Below are 13,869 nucleotides of genomic sequence, written 5' to 3'. Positions count from 1 at the left end.
ACAGGTGTCTATGTTTGGGACAGAATTGAAAGTGATGGGGGGAGATGATGGGTGGGCTTCCCACCATCGATGAGGTCAGGCCGCTAATTCCGCCAGGCTTCTTCTGGCACAGGAGGCCAGCACTCAGGAGATGGATCTGTAGAGAGACCGCAGCTGTAAGCGTGGAGGAGCTAATTGGTCCTTATCTTGCTGTCCCATTCATCTTCATTTTTTACCAATTACCGAGCATTATCTGTGTTCTCGGTTGGATATGGGAGTTAATCCTTTTTGGTTAAGCTGCTAGTGCAGCTTGCAAATTTCCATTGGTGGAGCGGGTGAAAGAGTCAGAGCGAAAAAAAACAAACTCGGGAAACTTCTCATCATTGTACACGGGAAGGAATCGATTGGAAATGACATCACGGGAGGGAAAGGGAAAAAAAAACAGTGGGGAGGAGGGGAATCAATTATTGGTGTTATAATTCAAGCTCTTGTTTGCAAACGTTGCAGTGCCATTGATTAAGTTGTTTTCATTGCACTTGCCATTATTGACTTGTTAAAACCATATTTTCTTCTCATCGGTGGTTTCACATGTGCAACCAATCAACCAGTGGTGTTTTAAATCTTGTAATAATTACTCAAAATGCATAAATTTGAGCGCAGAATTACCCTTTTCGGTGAAGAATCACTTCAAAGGGGAACGAACCGTCTCTGAAGCAGTCTTATTATGCACTTAACCATATGGATAAGCCTCCAAACACATTAATAACTGTGAGACTCGTGCCTCTTATTGTACTTGTTACACTGTCAAGAGCGATCTCGTCATAAATTCAATGCATCACTGCGTCGAGCACTCTGCGCTTTTAACTGACACAGAGGAAGTCGGTGGCAGTGTGATATCTTTCTGATGAGCACTGTCACATTTCCTCAACACCTATCAAAAAACATAGACCCTAAACCCATTGTCTTTACAGCACGCACATCCATCATGCATCGGGGCGTGTCACGTCTTTATAATCAGCCAGCTTGTACATCGAGCCCTCATTTAGCATAAAGCGTTCGTGCTCAATGCCGGGCCTCTTAAAATAGCTCCCCATAGAGGACGGATTGAGTGAGCAATGCCTCCTGCTCTTTGATAGGGATCTGTTTGGTCACACACAGCACCAGCTGTCATCTCAGCCTCGACTGCTGTGATTTAATTAGTCTGTTTATGTCCTTTCTAATAATAAATCCCACACTGTGGAAGGACAAATCCAACAAGGGTTGCGCTTTGTTTTTCAATCTGCCGGCCTCGCACTGGTAAACGTGACAAACGGCAAACAGCAGAAAGTTTTGGTTAAATCGAGTCTTGTCTGTTTGACTTTCACTTTTTCTTCCTCTCTTTTCCCATGCCTCTAAGTCAGGTGAAATAGTTATAAATAATCTTTTTTTTTTTTTTTTTTTTTTTATAAATTATGTTACGGATAAAAATTAAATGATATTCTTTTTATATTTTCTTTTATTTTTCTCTATATTTACATTAAAAAGTGGGGTTTTTTGAATGTTTTCTGGGTCTTTTTACTTGCCGAGTTGATTCAAATTGTTTTATGCGACAACTAAAATACAGTGACACTGTTTCACTGAATGAACACAAGATAGGGAAAAGACTTCATTTGAGTGATTATGCAATTGAAACTCAACAATTTCTTTCGAATTTGTATTTGTATTTGAATCGTCATTCAAATGTCCACATGGTATTTTTCATATATTCAAAATCTTTACTAAAACGAAATGTAAATAAAGTATGTTCTATGTATTTGACTAATAAGAATGATGATTCATTTAAACTTTATCAGAGTTCCGAATCATTTAATTGAATTGATTCAAAGAAATGAACTTAAAGGAGAACTCCGGTCAATTTTAACATTGAGCTAATTTTTTTGTACATTTGGAGTGCTGTCAGTACAGACAAAAATGATAAAAAATTGGTGTTGCCTACACAGTGTTATCCTCTTTTTAAAATTCGCACCCTATTGACTTCAATGGGGCAAGCTCTAAACCTGCTTTTAGGCTCTTGACATCCTTGATTTGTCATTACAAGTTCACAGCCATGTGAGTAATGTTATTAAGAGTGACCACGGTCAATCTGACTGCAGTAGATGTGAAAGATATTAATAAAAATGATGTTAAATCAGCCAGCGCACATACCTGTATTTAATTCCTGTTTTCAGTCGAAGTCCACAGTAGTCGATTGTCGAGTTTGCGGGTTATTGCTTAGATACCAATGATCGTGTTTACAAACTCGACAATCCACTACTGTGGACTTTGACCGAAAACAGGAAGTAAATACAGGTATTTTTCAAGGTTGACGGGACGTGCTCTGTAGCGCTGTTTGTTTGCTGTCGGCTACGGTAGAAACATGACAACAAAATATGTCGACCTTCATAGAAGGGGGTGCCCGCGCTTATGTAGATATAAATGTCTCATTCTAAGGTAATAAAAACATTACGTTTTATTAAGTAAGTTCTTTATACACCACTGAAAACAGTTATGGATGTCGTATTGCATTTCTGTTAATAGATACTCACATTTTTTACACATTAAACCTTTAATGGTGTTTTGCGTTTTTTTGCTTTTGCTAAAGTTTCAATCAGAAACATTCTTGCAATTCTTGAGACACATGAAGCTAGTTTAATGACATTCTCTTCAAGAAACTTACTGGACAAATAAAGTTCCTATAAAATCATCATCATAATCACATTCATGATGTTGCTTAAATTAAATCACCACAAATATAGTATGAAAATGTGATATATTGCCTAGAAGTCTGCTGAAACCAGCCCGCAGCTAAACTGTGAAAACATGTTCACTAAACAGTCGCAACAACAGAATTCAGGGCGATGATTCATTCCTTATTACTCTCTGAGTTCCACCATAGGCATTTAGCATTACAGATAGCAAGTTTCTTCAAAAACGCCTCACCTGTGTCGGTTTACGTTGTTGAATGCTGTTTTGTCTAGCCTCAAACATCAGCAGGGCTCTTCATGGGAAGGCAGGAAGCATTGGTAATAGCTCTGAGACCGGGATGAGAACCAGGGCTGAGTTTACAGAGACACGCAGCCTCTCCTGGGCATTCGTTTCTGAGTGCCTCTATTAGTGTGTTGTGCTCCTGGGAAGCAGGTGACAGATAAGTGGAGAGCGTCACACATTTTAATAGAATTTCAAAAAGATAACTCGATAATCACTTACTTTTTTAATGAAGTCGAATTGCTTGTTTTAATTCCGGTTGCATCGACAGTTAAGCATCAGCATGAAATTGAATATGCATGATTTTGGAGGGGGGAAGCGGGGGGTGGGGGGGGCAAAAAAATGTGCAAAGCACTGGTGTACACAAATGCCTACAACTGCAGAAACAGATTACAAAATGGGAATTGATTAAACATTATTTCTCTAATGATCCGTATCATGCTCTATCATCTCTGAAAAGCAGCACAGCTCTACATTACTGCAGTGAGCGTAGCCGGCATAAGCGTGGCACATGTTCATGCAGATATTTGTGTCTGCAGAGTAAATGAAATAAATAAGTAGCCGGTTTACTTGTCGGGCCTCATCAACGTTAAAGCTCGTTCTTCATTAATTGGATGAATTAATTTGGAGCCGTTTGATTCAGTTGTGAGACGTGGTGCATTGCCCGTCCCTCTTTACTAATCTCTGTCAGGTTGCATTTATAAGTGGAATTGAGTGACCTTTGGAGGCAAATATAGGGAGGAAGAGATCTGCGCAATTTGAAAAGACAATGTCACATGGTGTAAATGTGATACATGTAATAAATGACATTCAACCTTTCACACACGATAAGCTTCTGGGGACCATAATGCGAAAGATGCGTGCGCTTTGACTGCTTAGAATATTCCTCCGATAGGTCATCTCACTGCACTCAATTACGAGGGAGAAACAAACCAGCGTGTGATGCGTAACCGCCGTGTCTTATGATGACAGAGGGGATGTGCTGCAATCGGAATATTGCCATGATTATTGCAGTGATAATAACATTGCAGCAATTAGAACATGAGAAATGAAGGCGCGGCCATTATCACTCACAGGTATCAATCATGCCTGGAGCCCCATTAACCCCAACCAGACTAGCAATCCTACTCTGGTTCAGGCTTCTTGCCAGAACAAATCATCCCACTGCCTCAAGTTACAGAATGTAGCTCGCGTTTAGCCTACGTAGTACATATGAAATACAAGGATCTGTGCAATTGAACGTTTGTTAGTGACCCAGAGGAAATCTGAATGCGCTGTAAGAAACTTTTCTTTCCTTGTAGAAAAGTTAGCAACTCAGGAGACCAGGAGACTTAAAGGTTGCGTCTGTGTCAGATGTTTCCACTAAATGTCTTTAGTATAAAAGGAAATAGTCGCAAATATAGACACAATTGAAGCAGATAAAGTACTTTCTCTCCATGTTATCTCAAATTGCTGGACAAAGTGTAAAACACTAAAGACATGAAACATTTTTCTTTTTAAATGGATATTTCTCTCATATCACTCTGTTTTTATTTACTGAAAAAATAAAACAGTTTTATTTTTATATTATTATTAAAAATATATATATATTTTTTTATTAATTATATAATGTTATTTTAATTTATTTTATTTTACTTTCTCTCCATGTAATCTTTCTTTGCTGGACAAATGGACACACTTTCTGTCTCTTGTGAAAAGCAATGTTGCAACTGTAATGAGGTTGATGTGCTCCAAAACAACACTGGACCCCATTGATTTATGTTGTATACATAAATATATTTTTTTCATAAAAGAAAAAAAAAGTCATGCAGGTTTGAAATGCATAAGAATGAGTAAATAATGACATTATTTCCATTTGGGGAGATCTGTCCTTTTAAGCACATAAGACTAAAGCGCCATGACAAACATAACAAATCTCCTTTCACAATGAATTTCAGAATCAGGCAAAGATTCAGCCTTTGCAACGTGATGCTAATTTTGTAATTAGAACAGATGATGCAAGAGGCTGTCTTATCCGTTGGAAAGCCATCTCATGGACTCCTGCACCGCGTGATTGATAACACCGTTCGATACATTTCATTTCAGAGTCCAAGTCAAATGACAACTGCTTGCCATTGACCAAAAGCAATCTTTTTTAAACGGGACCCTTTGCTCAGTATCTGATGAAAATGATTCCCCCCACCCCTCCTCTCCCTGGGTGTCACAGTCCCTCAGGGAGGGGTGTTATTGATTGGACTTGAATATATTGTACCCTCAGTGGAAACATCTGCTGGTAATGTTCGCTCCCTTATGCTTTCCCTAAACCAGCAGTAGTTTATGGAGAGTGATACCGGGATGCATTTAAGCTGAACCTTATTCAAATCGAAATTGGGTGTTTGTTCAGTGATGTGTCCTGAAGCCTGTGTATAGGCATCTCGTACCATACTGGTAATTGTGTTAAGCAGACCACAAGATCACAGTTAATATGTGGTGCCAACTGTGGTGTACACCAAAAAACAAAAGAGCCAACCCATAGCCTTGTCATTTGCATTATTGTTTTATTTTATGTTATTTTTTATTTTTTTATTTATCTTTTATTATTTTTTTAATTTATTTTTATTTTATTTTATTTTATTTTATTTTATTTTATTTTATTTTATTTTATTTTATTTTATTTTATTTTATTTTATTTTATTTTATTTTATTTTATTTTATTTTATTTTATTTTATTTTATTTTTATTTTTATTTTATTTTATTCCAGCATGAATAAAATCTAAATCTACATCTTAAAATGGTCAATTAAAAAAAAAAAAAAAAAAATCAATTCAAATTCAAAATTAACAAATTCAATGTGTTATTTTTATGATTAGCATTAAGATTATAAACAGGAAGAAAATACTTTAAAGGATATATATATATATATATATATATATATATATATATATATATATATATATATATATATATCCTTTAATTTTAATTTTATATATCCTTTAATATATATATATATATATATATATATATATATATATAGCTCCTTTAATATGCATAAAATGAAAGTAAAAAAATTAATGAATTTGTTGAATAAATATTTTGTTTTTATTTATTGCTAATTTCTAAGCCATTTAGATTTATATAAAAACACTTCAATAATATTATTCTATATCAAAATCATGTTTGTTTGCAGCCAGCTTGCATAACAGGTCTTTATCCTCCTGAAGGAAGAATAAATAAATAAATAATAAAAACAATACTGTCTGTCTCCTCCGTAATCCCTACCACATGTTTGCTTTGATGGTTGTGGAGGGTTGCGGGTGTACGTAATTATGCTACCTCATCAAACCAGAGATGTTTTGTTGCCATTATTTTTTACACTCACAATAGATGTGTAATAGATGTTTTTCTTTACCCTCTGTTTCTTATTAAGCATTCTCACTTCAGAGTGAGTATAGTAAATCCCTATTTTACACATGCCGGGATGCAGTTTCTCTGTTCTTGTGGCTAAAGATCACATCACGTTCTCAAGCATCTGGGGGTGTTTTTAGCGCTCCGTCATTGTTGTTGATAGTGTACAGGTCTGTTTCTTTTTTATTATCATTTTGGGGGGTGGGGTGGGGTGGGGGGTGATATTAACAAATTCAAGATGTTATTTTTATGATTAGCATTAAGATTATAAACAGGAAGAAAAGACTTTAAAGTTTTTCTCAATGACACAGAAAGACCGTGGGTGGCTACTTCAAAGTAAAATACCTTCCTCTAACGGGCCTTAATGAGTTACAGCGTTTAACAGCCTTGACTAGCTATGCCTTCTGGGAAAAAGAAAACAATCTATACCCTTACCATAGAAGTGTGTCTGTTTAAGAAGCACCTATGCGTTTATTTCCAGTAACATTCTCTACATATACACTTTTTTTATGGTTTAAAGGAGTAGTTCACTTAAAAAAAAAAAAAAAAAAACTTTTGCTGATAATTTACTCACCCCATGTCATCCAAAATGTCCATGTCTTTCTTTATTCAGTCGAAAAGAAATGAAGGTTTTTTTTTTTTAAAGTGAACCACTCCTTTAAGGCCCTTTGTTATAGCCAGAATGAGTTTATGAATAGCCAGTTATATGTTTACAATTAAAATGTAAAATGGTTTGCTATTTGAATGAGAAACCTGTGACAAAAGCCTTGACAGTTTTAGGGTATTGCAAAAATAACAAAATCTAGTGAGGATAGGAGCAGGATTCACTCATGAGAGGCTTGGTATATTTTTAACTTAAACTCATGAATCCCGAATGGGATGAATGAAGATCTTTCACTAAGTTGTTTCTTATAAATGGAACACTAATATGTGTTTTGTACGTCCATTTTTGTACATGTATAACAGTCATTGTTTTTCATTAATGGACTTTTAGAAACATTAGTGACATTATTGGAGTGATTATCACTTTAACATTATTGGTTGGTGTTAATATAGGTGTATCAATGGGTGTGGGCATATAAGATTGGCTACATTGTTGCACAGTGAAGAAGGCACGTGCCGGAACGCATCTGTGCAAAGAAAAAGAACAAATGCATAGTGCGGCCTCTCTCCTATGTTTCGAAAAATAACAATCTGCCATTCTGAAACGCCAACAGTTTAAATTGTTATCCTGATTCAACATCTACTTCAAAAGGCGTAAGATTTTGGCTCTCAAATCAAAGGGACGAGCAAAATAACGTCTGTTTAAATAAGAGCATTTACAACACACTGCTCCGTCGCGTTGTGCTCACAAACAAAGATGGATAGGCCAGAAACAAGTCATTTAATTAGCGCTGGAACCCCCGTCTCCGACTCTTCAGCCAATTACACATTCCAACAGCATCTGCAGGTCCTATTTCACAGGAGGGAAGCAAATCTTCCCTGGCTGGGCTTCTTACAGTACATCTTTTCTCTTCCATTTAAGAGAAGGTAAATAGCAGAGATGGACAGCTTCATTAGACAGCATCTGAGGAGCAGGCAGGGCGGATTGTCGCTTAAATAGTGGGCTTTTACTGGAGGGCTAACCAGCGACCTCAGATCAATTACAGCTGACATTATTGTTTGTCGTGAGCTCTTCCAGGATAGAGGAGTAGAGGCAGAACAAGCCCTGGCTCTGCTGAAAATGTAATTTTCCTCCTCTTTTGCTTTCATTCCACAAACAATAAATCACTCAGTTGAAGAGATAATAAAGTGCCAAGTAGGAGCTGGTTTAATTTTTGTCAAGGGAAAGCTTCCACCCTCACAGGATAATGCAGGTTTTACCAGAGAATAGTTGCTTCAGTCTGTCTCTTTTTTTAAGGGCCACTGGAATCAAAATTCATCTGTTTGACAATAATATCTCAGTTCCTAATTCATGCAGAGTTCAGATATTTTGATAAAAATGTTGATATTTTTTGATAAGTCCGATACGTTTTTTTGTGACGGCTATATTTTGTAGGGTTAGAGTTTGGAGATATACAGTATAAAAATCATTATGTCTTGAATATCCTCATAATGATATTAATACCAATGTGTGTGTCTATACAACAGTTAGTTCTGGTCCTCAAATGTAATTGCCTAAGAGGCCTTTCAGGAGTGCTGATCATGTATGTGTGTGTGTGTGTGTGTGTGTGTGTCTGTGTATTATGAAGAAGCTTTCATTATTTTCCCACATACAAGTAGAATACAGCCATAGAGACTATGGCATTTATACATTTTATTTATATAATTTCTAAATGTAGCCTTAGGACTAAAGTTTGACTTGACGAAACACAAATCATTATATATATATATATATATATATATATATATATATATATATATATATATATATATATATATATATATATATAATCTTTATTGACAAAGTGAATTTATTAATATCATAAAAAAAGCCTTGATAGTGTCTAAAGAGGTTTGTTTTGAGACACATTTGTTGAAAACTACAAAGAAGGAAAAAAAAAACAGTTGATGAACAATGCGTCTGCTTCATCAGCCATCCACAGTTCATTGCCTTTCAGTCTGTCTGAAAAGGCTTGGTGGACCTTGGTTAGCTTGTATCATGTTTTCTTATGGTTTTCAAAGGGCCATTATGACTGAAACATCACTTAAGGATGGCGGAACATGAAAGGAGGTGGGATGGGGGGAGAGAGAGAGATTAGGCCCCCGAGAGCAGTCTGCTACTGTAAGCCCGTAGTCGCTCTCACACGCAGAGTTCTGCTTTGTGGAAGTCGGTCAACACAACAGACATCATTCACCGCCAGGCTGATAAAGGACGTCCATTTAAATGACAAAAGCAAAGTCATATCAGACTTTAATACGTTTCTCCCCTCTCTTGTAAATGTTGATTTCCTGAAATCCAGTCAGATCTTCTTGAGCAAATCACAAAGGCGCGCTGGCACTCAATCCGGCTCTCGAAAGCTTTGAAAGGTAGATACGTGCATGAATGCCTCTCTCAATTTGTTTCGGCATGGCGCTGTAAGTATCCTGCAATCACACGCTGGCGCCGTGGCAGGTTTTAATTGAGTCCGGTCCTGCGAGTGGTAATTGATTCAGACTCGGCACTCGAGGAGAGACGCCTTTACAAGGTGCTGCTTGGCCTCTCGTTCTTTTAATCTCAGCCTCCTTTTTAATGTCAGGGAATGTGTTTTCCCTGTGCTTCTGCTGGTCATCTTTCTTATGGAAATGCACAATGCTTCACCGAAGAGCGTTCACACTGAAGGGACCCCCTCCATCCTCCCCTTTTTGCATTTTCTTTTTTCGTTTTTTTTTCTTCTTTTTTTTCTGATGTAGACTGTCTCACAGCCCTTGGCCACTGATATTTCACACAAAAACAAACTCACTGGATTATCCCTCTGTGTCTCCCGTTACCTTGAGCGAAGGCGATATCGGGAAAGTGTGGGATGGAGCACGGGGCAGCCCGCTCGATCCGATATACTGCGAACGCTCAAGTTTTCTTTCAAGCGCTCGAGTGGTGCCTTTGACCGCCCGAGACTGAAATTTCTCTCAGTTACTTTTGATCCTTTAGTTCAAAGTCAGGAGTGGGAGTGAGTGGGTCTTTAGTTCAGGGACACACACCAGGCTGTGACCTTATTTGTGTGCATATGTCCTTTGAAAAAGCAGAACAGCTTCCTTTCTACCCATTTAATCACTGTCTAAGAATGTAGCTCAGTTCACATTAGTTTTATATATGAGTTTAACAGTACAATCACATGTCCTCCTGCAGGACCTGGTTTTCCTCATCAAAATACTTTGAATGTCTTAATTATTTCAATCGCGTGTAACTATCAAGGACTTGAAAAATCTGTTATACGAGTAATGGAGTTTCTGGCACAAATACTCGTAATTAGCTTGTAGGCATCTCATGATACACACTTAGTTTTAATTGACTCATTTTTGCTCATTTTAACTAATGCCTTTCATGTTTGCCTGATATTTTGAATGCATTTACTATTAATGGTGAAATATTTCCATAATTTTCCCTTTCCCAACATTATAAAGATTAGTTTAAATCTCACAATTATTATGACTGTAATCACCAGAACGCTATTTATTATTAACAGCGATATGTATTATTAAAAACAAAAGTGAATATTTATGTTTCTAATGACCATAATGGATTGAAAATATGCCGCAATTATATTTTTTTGTCGTCGTCGTCGTCAATAGCTTTAATATAATACACTATCTAATGTGGCGATTATTATTTAATGAATATTTACTCTGTAAGCCATGCCGCTCGCACGATAGGTCACGTGTGAATAATTCATAGCGTTTCTCCTTTAAATCTTCCTCTCTTCTTCAGCGGTGCACTTTCTTTTCTGTCGCACACGTGTCTTCCATTTGCACACAACTTAATGCCAGAAATGATTAATTAATCAGCTACTTTCCCCTCTCATCTTTAGGCTTGGAACTGCCGTTTATGATGATGCCCCACCCCCTGATCCCTGTCAGCCTGCCTCCCGCATCCGTCACCATGGCGATGAGTCAGATGAACCACCTCAGCACCATCGCCAATATGGCCGCCGCAGCACAGGGACAGAGTGCCCCATCTCGAATGGTGACATCAGTGATTAAGGTAACCCACAGCGCCGTTCTCTCATTGTGTCTTGCACATCTCTCATCAGCCATTGAGGGAAGGTGGAGGGGGCTGGGTGGTGCGCGATCCGTGCTTTCATACGGCATTGCAGGGAACAGTCTGTCAGACAATAGCCTGGGAAGAAAGCAAGGAAAGGATGCAGAGAAGGGGTGGGGGGGCGTTGCCTCAAAAAAAAAAAAAAGAAAAGCATGGACGCTTGTGTGTCCATAGAGGTGTGTTGCTGAAAGGAATGTGTCATGTAATGGCCGCCCTGGCTGTGTTTGTTTTTCCTGTTGGCTGTGCAGGAACGGGTCCCCGACAGTCCCTCCCCTGCCCCCTCTCTGGAAGACGGCAGGAGGCCGGGGAGCCGTCCCTCATCCCAGCGCAGCAGCAGCGTCTCCAGCTCTCCCGCGCACACGGAGAGCTCCTCCGACAGAATGCGTATGTTCACCTCATAAATCTCTCTCCCACTCTCTTTGTCTCTCAATTTCTCTCCCTCGTCTTTCCCGGGATCTCTGCACACTGGTGCGCATACATTCAAGAGCTGCTAAATACCGCACCGAATGTGCCTCTTGTAAAGAGCGTAGCACATGTGCGCTCTCCTTCGCGCTTTCTGTTGTTTTCAACAGATGGCAAAGAGATATTAACTATCTCTAAGTTTGGTTCTGGCTCATGTTGTGCTAAGACAGACCTCAAATGTTTTCATCATTAGCTGTGTCATAAAATAAAAACAATATCCTTAATCACTGAGAGAGCCTGTATGTATGTTTCTTGTCATCTCTGAAAAATGCTACCATGTTTTATGATGTTATTCTGGAAACGGTGTCTTAACGAGTAACTGTTTGTTTTGATTAAAAACGTGTTTGAGCTCCAAAAGTTACATTGAAAAGCTGGGGCTTGAACCTGGAAATATGTTGTTAAAATGCTTAAAGAATTCATGAACAGAGAACTTATAAGGCATTTAGTCATAAAATAAGGCTTCTCATTTCAAAATCAAATCATTAAATGTGTGTGTGACCTTTAATCATTTGAACAACTCTGTACAGATGGTCAGATGTTCTTGCTTCCATTAAAGCTCAAGATGCTTGTTGGATCGTCACAAATCATGTGAACTCAAATCAACATAATCCGATTTTACACAAACTCGTGGAGTTCATGCAGCTCCAGCTCTCTTTTTGTCAAAACAAAACACATTATTTAATTCATTTAATTAATATGTTTTTCAATGAGTTTTTGTAGTTGAAACATTTTATTAAATTATACAAATGCTAAATCACTTTCACTTTTAGGAACCCGTTGATTGTTTTATTTTATGTATTTCTACCAGTGAAGTGAATCACAAGGTTTTGTAAAAGGCTTCTTAATTCATAAAAAAAAAAAAACAAATTGCCAGGCAGAGTGTCAAATGTGTCAATTTTGATTGACTGGCGCATTGATTTGGAGATGAGGTATACCACAAGTCACAAACAGTTGAAAGCCAAGGACACATTCACCTTCTCTAGCCACTGGACGATGAGGGCTCTTTTCAGCTAGAATCATTATTTATCACTCGAGGTGTTTTGCGTTGTCATTTGAGAGTGTGTGGAGATGAGAATAATGTGTCTCTGTGTTCTCTCAAAGCTGTGCATCAGAATGGACTGTCGATGAACCAGGCGTTTTTGGGTCTGTCTCCCAGCATCCTACCCGGGCCTAAGGAGGGCGACCTGGCAACTCACGACATTTGCCATGAGGCCAAAAGAATGCACCTCGAGAAAGGTCAGAGTTCAGTACTTAAATCAACAAAACGAAATAGCTTTATTGTTTTATTTTATGGAAAGGTCTGTGAAACGTTATTTGTTTGTTATTGTTTTTGTTTTGTTTTTTCATATTACACTGGATTAGTTCACTTCAGAATTAAAATTCCCTGATAATTTATTAACCCCCACGGCCATCCATGTCTTTCTTTCTTCAGTCGATAAGAAATTAAGGAAATTAAGGTTTTTAAGGAAAATATTACAGTGTTTTTCTCCAAATAGTGGACTCCAATGGGGTACAATGGTTTGAAGGTCCAAACTGCAGTTTCAGAGCAGCTTCAAAAGGCTCTACACACGATCCCAGCCAAGGACTAGGGACTCTTTATCTTATATATATATATATATATATATATATATATAATTATTTTTACCACAATTGCTCATCTTGCAGTAGCTCTGCGATGCACATAATGTAATAACATTGAAAGGTCACATGTGTTCTGGTTCAAAAAGGTAAGGTAGGGTGAAACCCCCCATCTCATTTTCTCCTCCAATCTTCCGACATTGTTGTTTTACCTTTTATTTTATTTTTTATTATTTTTTGTAAATGCCGCTTGACTTAGTCTTTGCATGTTCACTTTGTAAACAGTAGGTTAGTACTTTTGCCTACTGTGTGTCACACATGACCTTTCAATGTGATTACGTAATGCATGGCGCATCGCAGAGCAAGTGAAAAACAAGCATTTGTGGTTAAAAAGTATAAATGTTTTTTTATTATTATTATTTTTTTTTGTATGATTGATCTTTTCGCTAGATAAAACCCTTATTCCTTGGCTGGGATTGTGTAAATCTTCAAACGGTTGTACCCTATTGAAGTCCACTATATTGAGAAAAATCCTTTTTGTTTTCCACAAAAACCTTTTTTTTTTTTTTCTCGATTGAAGAAAGACATGAACATCTTGGATGACACTGGGATAAGTAAATTATCAGAAATATTTAATTGTGAAGTGAACTAATCCTTTAATCTCTCTTTTATACTTAAAACTTGGTACAAAAATGTTTGTTTGGATGTTAATGGGTTTTTTAAGTAAGTGTAATAGTAACTATTAAAT

At 37.5% G+C, this 13,869-nt stretch overlaps 1 protein-coding gene across 6 annotated transcripts in view; it reads left to right on the top strand.

Moving 5' to 3' along the window:
- dachd (dachshund d) overlaps positions 1-13,869 on the top strand; it is a 115,812-nt gene that overhangs the window by 67,873 nt on the left and 34,070 nt on the right. For all 6 annotated transcript variants that reach the window (XM_039655384.2, XM_039655383.2, XM_039655382.2 and 3 more), the window contains 3 exons: positions 10,852-11,024; positions 11,330-11,465; positions 12,645-12,779. In XM_039655384.2, coding sequence (XP_039511318.1) covers positions 10,852-11,024; positions 11,330-11,465; positions 12,645-12,779 — 444 coding nt within the window. The remainder of the gene's footprint in view (positions 1-10,851; positions 11,025-11,329; positions 11,466-12,644; positions 12,780-13,869) is intronic.

Source organism: Pimephales promelas, chromosome 7 (assembly GCF_988280905.1).
Source record: "Pimephales promelas chromosome 7, fPimPro1.hap1.1, whole genome shotgun sequence".
In the NCBI taxonomy this organism is placed as follows: domain Eukaryota; kingdom Metazoa; phylum Chordata; class Actinopteri; order Cypriniformes; family Leuciscidae; genus Pimephales; species Pimephales promelas.
The sequence above is the reverse complement of the archived record's forward strand: the minus strand, read 5'-3'. Positions and strand labels throughout refer to the sequence as shown.